Source organism: Xiphias gladius, unplaced genomic scaffold (genome assembly GCF_016859285.1).
Source record: "Xiphias gladius isolate SHS-SW01 ecotype Sanya breed wild unplaced genomic scaffold, ASM1685928v1 HiC_scaffold_1478, whole genome shotgun sequence".
NCBI lineage: Eukaryota > Metazoa > Chordata > Actinopteri > Istiophoriformes > Xiphiidae > Xiphias > Xiphias gladius.
The window spans coordinates 219124-227002 of NW_024401808.1; the positions used below are offsets into that span (position 1 = coordinate 219124).

Genomic DNA, 7879 nt, shown 5'->3' on the forward strand with positions numbered 1-7879 from the left:
ATGATGGTGTAGCATCTGGCTGTCAGCCAGCTGATGACAACCTGCAACATTTATCACATTTAGACATTCAGAGACCCAAAGGGATCCATGAATAAAAAACATGACTGTCCTGCACATTCCAGGGTGATGTGTGTGTGCATTTAAAAGAGACAGGAAAAACAGTTAAGTGAGTTTCCATATGGTATGTCATGCTTTGGGCAAAAGAGACAGACTGAGAGAGAAGAGAGTGAAAGGGACAAGGAGGGAGAGTATGTGTTCATGAAAAGGAAGCTTGTCCAGACAGTGTCAGATGACATCATTGTCTCTAATAATGTGTGTGCGTAGGTGGGGGTGGGGCTTTCAACCATGCAGCTCTACACTATAAAAAGACATACACTCATTCAGTCTTTCAGACATAAGCAGCAGCAGCAGAGAAGGAGACTGAAGCTGAAACAACAGAGACCTGCTGCACTACATCTAACACACTCCAACCAAAAGGTAGGAATTACAAATGGATAAAAAACTTAGAACCTTAGAAATTAGAATTATATGTATAAAATAATGGCAGAATCTTTTAGTTTTAGGGTGCAATAACAGAATCATGCCAAATTACAGGGAATAGAATCACTGTCAGTCTTCCATTTGGAGCACCAAAGTAAAGGCAGTTTTCTTAAAATTTCTTAAATTTAAATAATGTGTTACAGTAATATAATATTATATATGTATATATATATATATATATATATATATATATATGTGTGTGTGTGTTCGTGTGTGTGAAAGTGAGTGTGTGCGTGTGTGTGTGTGTGTGTGTGATATAACAGTTAATATTATGTTTGTTTCAACATATGCATATGACAGTTATGAAGCATTAGCAGCATAAGCAATACAATTCTGTAGATAAGAGTTACAAGATTAAAACAGTACAAACAGAGGTAGCATTATTCACGGCTGTAGCCAGTATTTAAGAAATATCATGGTCAGGTCTCTGTGGTTTTCTTAAAATTCCCAGATTCCCATAAAGGGAACTTCAGATATGACCTCAGTGTCCTCAGTGGTTACTGCAATCCGGACATTATTTTGTAGTAGTGGTGGTGGAGTTATAGCCATTATTATAGCCTACCCATAAATTATTACAAATTAATTTTCTGTAGATTTAATACTAACAGTGGTCGACAGTAATATTAAAGTACATGAACTCATTTAGATTTTGAGATTCTTTACTTACTGGTTACTTTAACCATTTACATTTTACATACAAAACATGCAATCTGTTGATTGTTATAGAATAAACTACCCAACACCAGAATATAAAGTAGCAAAAATAACTCCATCCTAACAAGAAGCAACATTAAAGAGCTCCTTAGACATGCGCACGCTGCATTAGTAATTGAAATTTTCAATTAAAATTTTTCTTTGATATGACTCACAAGAGATACAAGTAGTGTTCAAAACTAAATATAGATTTAAAACAGTTTGGCTCTACAGGGAGCAACTAAGTGCAAATATGCAGGCAGTAGAGTCCAAAGTGCTTTACTTCTTTTTTGAATGTGACAGTGAATTTGTGTTAGTTCAAAGCTGGGAGTGAGTAGTTTTGCAAATAGAGGCAGGGGTCACAGTGTTGTTCCATGATTCAGCTGCTATGTAAAGCTGCTGTACCTACATTGTACTGTATACTACGGATGTCAGCATCAGTCACACACACACACACACACACACACACACACCCACATACACACACACACACACACACACACACTTGTAATACAATATAACTTCACTGACGGCATTTGTGCCCTCAAAAATTAAAAAGGGTTAGTTCAGCTACTTCAAATTGGATCTTATATTAGAAATGAAGGATCTACATATGTGAAACAATGTAGTGAATAGTTTGAATATGAAGACCATAGTTAAATAACATAGAAAAGTTAATAATTAGACCAGGGCAGAAGTATGAATTATATATAATGGAGATACAGTTCGGAGGGTGGGATGGAATAGACTAAATTTTTAACTAATGGATTAAATCAGTGGTTCACAACCTTGATGCTTATGACCTATAAAAACAAAGCAATGTCTATGATTTATTCTTTTTCTCTCTTGTTTCTTTTTGTGAATACATTGGCAACTTTTGCTTAAAACCTTGTTTGTGATTAAATTCTTTTTCCTTTTGTTTAGTGCAAAATACATTTAATTGTATGAATGCCAAAAAAAGTCATTTTTTCCATTTGTTTTCAATTATCACAGTCACTGATGTGAAATCATTTCCTGTATGACTACATCCTTGAACAGTGTTCAGCTTTCTGGAAGCTAAAAATATCCTTGGCTTCTTTCCTAACTCCCTTATTTATAGAAAACATTTGAGAGGTGTTTGGAATTTCTCTGCAGTGTTACACAATCTAATATACTCACTGTTTCCTTCAATAAGAAACAGAAACAAGTGAACTCACAAACAAATGTGGGATCCATTGATTGCCCACAGATTCACTTGTGTTTAAAATGGATAGTTTTAAACACAAGTGTTAAATTCAAGTGTACCTGCTGTAAGGTGGATCTGAACTTAAACCAACCATACTCAACCTTCTTCTTTCTTTCCCAGGATGCTTTGCATTTACATTTTCCTGCTGCTGACCCTGAGCAGAGTGGGGCTTGGCTCCCTGCAGAATAAACAGACTGATTTTGGCCTGAAAGTCTTCTTCCAGCTGGGCCAGGGCTCTGTGGACAAGAACGTGGCCTTCTCCCCTTATGGCATGGCCTCTGTCCTGTCCATGGCTCAGCTTGGTGCTGCCGGAAACACACTTAAGGTCTTAACTACTACTATGGGCTTTTCTCTGCAAGGTGAGTGATACATGGATTAAAAGATGATTTGGGGATTCTATTAGAAAACTGAACTAATGCAACACCAGACAATATACAGGAAAAAACTGAATATAATTACACAGTGGTTTCCACTGCATAAGGACAACAATTAAAAACAAAAGCTCAAAAATATCTCTCTATATCAAATGCAATGCAAAAAGTCTTAATCAGCTATATACATACAATTATGCACCCAGCTATGACTATCCATGTAACAGTGCCAACTAGTCTCACTGTAGTAGCTGTAGTAGCTTTTGTGACAATAATAACAATTAGAATTGGAATAAAAGTATTTCCACTACTAATTAAGGAATTCCCTGTATTGCATTAGAACACTAAAAAAACAACAATTCATAATCCTAATAACAATAATAACAACAATAATTAATACACTTTGAACTTATCAAAAACAAGTACAAAATGCTTTACATAATGTCACACATAAGAGCACATAAAATACACAATAAAGGTTACAAGAAAAAAAAAGTTTAAAAAAGCAGGAAACTAAAAGCTAATTGTAAAAATAAGTCAGAAAGTCGCAAGACATCTAACACTTCCAGCTTGCAATACAGATTGCAAGTGAGGTGACAGAGCAGATGTGGTATGGATTTCTGAACAGGTGGACAAATATTTCTGTGAATTTGACAGTTACATTGGTGTATTATTGGTGTAACCACAAAACAAACACTGAGGTTCCCTCTTCTGCAGAGCGAGGGATGTCACGGCAGCAGCGTCTCCTGCAGCGGGATCTGTCCAGTGAGAAGGGGGTGGAGATAGCCAGCGGTGTGATGGTGGAGAGGAAAATGAGCCTGGAGAAGGGATACCGCCGGGCCCTGGCCAAGGCCTTCCAGGCCCACCCTCACCAGGTAGACTTTACTAATCCAGACCAGGCAGTCATCATCATCAACTCATGGGTCTCAGACCACACTGCAGGTACTCACACCATCCAGCTTACAGCTTGTCATTTGCAGAATTCTCTAAAGTACTCCTCTGCAACCACCAGAGGGATTGTTTTCTTTGCTTCCATTTTTTGTGACTTATTTTTTATCTTTTCTTCTGTAGGTGCCATCCCTGAGTTCTTGGCATCTGGATCTCTGAATGATGAGACCCGCCTGGTCCTCCTTAATGCCCTCAACTTCCAGGGCCTCTGGAAAGTTCCCTTTGACCCAACACTGACACAGGAGAGGATGTTCCATTGTGCCAATGGCAGCACTGTGCCCGTGCACATGATGAGACTCACAAACCACTTCAACTATGGTACGCTGATCCAGCGCACGCTTTTATCTCAGTCTGATACTGGGTTCCACAGATGACAGACGGTCTGTCTGCTAAGTAGAAACTACATCTATCTCCTTCTCCTTAATCAACAGGTGAGTTTGTAACTACTGACGGGGTGGACTATGATGTCATTGAGCTCCCATATGAGGGTGACTCACTCAGCATGCTCCTAGTGTCACCATTTGAGCCTGAAGTTCCACTGAGCATGCTCAGTGCAGATCTGAGCAGCCAGAGGATTCAGCAGTGGAGGGCAGAACTGAGGAAGGTCAAGAGGCAGCTGGCCATGCCCAGGTGAGGGGACCGTGGTCAGACAGTATGTGGTTGGCTTACATTAATTTATTTTAAAAAATGATTTCTCATAGATTAAATGTAGTTTTACATTTGTTTGTGTCATATTGATTGCATTGTGGGCAAAGCCCCAATATGCATCAAATGTGCAAAAAATGCAGCCAACCAGGATGAAAACTGAGGACTTGTGTGTGTTTTTGAAGGTTCACTCTGAACTCTGAGGTGAACTTGAAGACTGCTCTGCTTAACATGGGTCTGGAACACATGTTCAGCCTAGCTACTGCTGACTTCACACGGATCACCAGTAAGTTAATTTAGTTAGTTATTTTTTTGTGCACAAAAAAAGACACTTTTCTTTGGCTTCATCTCACAGCATGTATACATAAAAATAACAAGACAACTGAGGAGAAACCTCAACAAATTACGTCTTTATAAAACATAGATGCAGTTATCAAATAATCAATAAATACAAAAAGAGGCTAAATGCGAAATGCAGTTAATGACGGAGGTTGCATTCAGATTTGTAAGCGCAGTTAGCAGGATCAACTTTCTTTGCACATTTGGGTGGCCCCTTATTTAATTGTAGCAACTCCCTGGGGGTAAAAGCTCAAAGTACAGGAAGGATGGGAAGAATCACCTATCATCTGAAAAGATCAGATTTTTGTATTTAGTCCATATTTCACCCTTAATTGTATCTGGGGCTTTTTATTTCTAATCTCTACATTCAAGTTACCACACCTCATGACCATGTTAAAAAATGCAATAAGTACAGTGCAATGAGATTAACCATTTACGTGTGTGTTTCTGCCATCCAGCTGATGAAAGGCTGTGTGTGTCGAAGGTCCTCCAGAGAGTGAAGATTGAGGTGAATGAGCAAGGAACCAAGGGAGCAGCAGCAACAGGTAGGCTCAAAACTGAATCTCACACAACACACACTCTGTCTTCCTCTATCTTACACTCACACACAGACACATCACACACCACACACACATACAACTCATCATGGCTTTTTCTCTTTGATCAAGCACTAGCTCTACTATTAATTAGAATTTTAATAGTTTTAGCTACAAAGGACATTTATAATTATATTAATCATGCAAATGAAAGTTGAATAGTCAAATTTACAGAGGAACCACATACAACACTACATATTAGTGATGTAGTAACACTGAGGCACAGTATTGACTTCCAGTATGGAGATAAACTAGCTTAGTCTATCTCCATAATGGACGTCATGTTATTTTGATAGTGATTAAGTGGTTTATAAATTCAAATTCAAATTCAGTTGGGGACTTAAATTCTGTTGGGGGAGGAATGAATGGTAATTGGCTGGCACAAATTTGTATAAGAGTATTCACCATAACATGAAATTATACAGATTATAAAGTGATAATAATTACCTAATCTGATGATATTGTTGTATTCCTAAATATATCTTAGTGTATAATGAAATTACAACAAACAAATAAGATGCAAGGCAAACATGGGGACAAGTTGTATTCACCGCTTGGAATCGCTCCATGCAGAAACAATGAAGGGGGCCCACAGCTAATTTTTGCATAGGGCCCCCTACACGCATTACAGACACTGACCTGTTTTTCTTTTCTTCCCTCTCTTAGCTGCTGTCATGTTTTCTCGTATGGCAGTGGAGGAGATCACTCTGGACCGACCGTTCCTCTTCCTCATCCAACACAAACACACAGGTAACACTCTTTATTATATTTTCATTTGAAATCCCATTTTACAATACAAGTCAGCTGAACAGTCCAAGTAGCATGTGTGGTGTGTCCACTGTTTTCCTTCCTATGTTTAGGTGCTGTTTTGTTCATGGGTCAGTTCAACCAGCCTCAGCAACAATGACCACTCCGAAGACCTGTCTTCATTCCGCTGTATCTGACTATTCCCACTCATACGCTACATGATGACCATACACTTGATGACCACACCAGACCGCCAGGATTCCTATGACTGCTTAATACTCTACAGTCTATTTCACGGAAAAGGTTTATTTTTAATGTGCTTAATACCATAACAAAAGGACAAAGTGACAAAGAGATTTGATACAACTGACATTGGAAACAGGACTGACTGAGACATTCTTTGAAAAGAGTTTATATGCTTGCTGTTTATTTATTTATCTGAATGTTTGTGGTTGCGAAGACAGAAAGAAATATGAAGGAAAGTGAACAAATTAGGTAGTCTACTGTTGTTTGACACAACAGACACTGTTGCACTTCACATAGACAGATGTTGCTGCAGACAGACTGATGCCTGGAATAGTAATAAAAAAATATGTATTTTTTATCTGTTTTAACAATACAATAGTTAATTTTATTGTCTATTTTTGTCTTGTTGTTGATAAATTGCATTTGTATCGTTGCAGTATTTATATTTATTAAAATTCCATGTTTTTACAAAACTGCAGTGTTTGTGGTCCCTAGAGGGTTGAGGAGATTTGTCTTTCAATATTTTTAATATTACAATCCATATTTTCATTAGGTAAATTATAGGTATTTCTTTTTTCAAAAAGGTCATCACCGGTAGGTAGTGCCATGAAATAACATGAATATAAACAATCAAACACAAATTGAGACTGTCAGAGTTAATTTCAAACATTAAAAGTGTCTACATGGGTCCACAAAACACAGTGCGAATAGATGCTCTTCAGTGTTAGTACCATGACACTATAAATGGTAAACTGACTATACTTATATAGCACTTTTCTAGTCTTATCGACCACTCAAAGCACTTTACACTACTGCCAAATTCACATTGTGCTTTTTTTCTATACAAACAGCACTGTCTATATACAAACACATTCACACACTAATAACACATCCGGGGCAGTTTGGACTTCAGTATCTTGCCCAAGGACACATCCTTGGAAACTAACCGGAAGGTCGGGGATCAAACCTCCGACCTTCCAGTTATTGGACAACCTGCTCTACCTCCTGAGCCACAGCCAGCCCTCGTTTCTTAATTCAGTGTTAGGAATGAACTCTTTCACAGTCGTATTCAAATTCAAATTACTCTATTCAAGTTCTATCTTCGTGTTAGGTCTAGTACATGTTCATAAATTTAGTGACATGACTGGTTTACAAGATTTAAATCAAAAATTGATCACTCTTTTGAACTTTCTGCCCTATGAATTCAACTTCAGCCAGCTTCTTCTTTATGCATTAAAGGGAATAAAGTCAACATCAGGCAATATCATTAGATTATATTAGATTAGATTAGATAAGGCTGTGGCTCATGAGGTAGAGCTGGTTGTCCATTAACTGGAAGGTTAGTGGTTTGATCCCCGTCAACATGTCCAAGCTTCCTTGGGCAGGATACTGAACTCCACATTGCCCCCTGATGTATCATCGGTGTGTGTGTGTGTGTGTGTGTGTAGAAAGTGCAGTATGTATAGAAAGAGCGACTTGTGAATGGGTCATTGTGGCAGTAGTGTAAAGTGCTTTGAGTGGTCAATAAG

At 38.1% G+C, this 7879-nt stretch overlaps 1 protein-coding gene across 1 annotated transcript; it reads left to right on the forward strand.

Moving 5' to 3' along the window:
• Positions 1-398: 398 nt before the first annotated feature.
• serpine1 (serpin peptidase inhibitor, clade E (nexin, plasminogen activator inhibitor type 1), member 1) lies at positions 399-6794 on the forward strand. Its single transcript, XM_040123156.1, has 9 exons — positions 399-477; positions 2579-2817; positions 3547-3771; positions 3901-4095; positions 4209-4407; positions 4608-4708; positions 5220-5306; positions 6024-6107; positions 6218-6794. Exons 2-9 carry the CDS (start codon positions 2580-2582, stop codon positions 6262-6264), a joined length of 1176 nt encoding a protein of 391 aa, XP_039979090.1. The 5' UTR covers positions 399-477; position 2579; the 3' UTR covers positions 6265-6794.
• The last annotated feature ends 1085 nt before the right edge of the window (positions 6795-7879 follow it).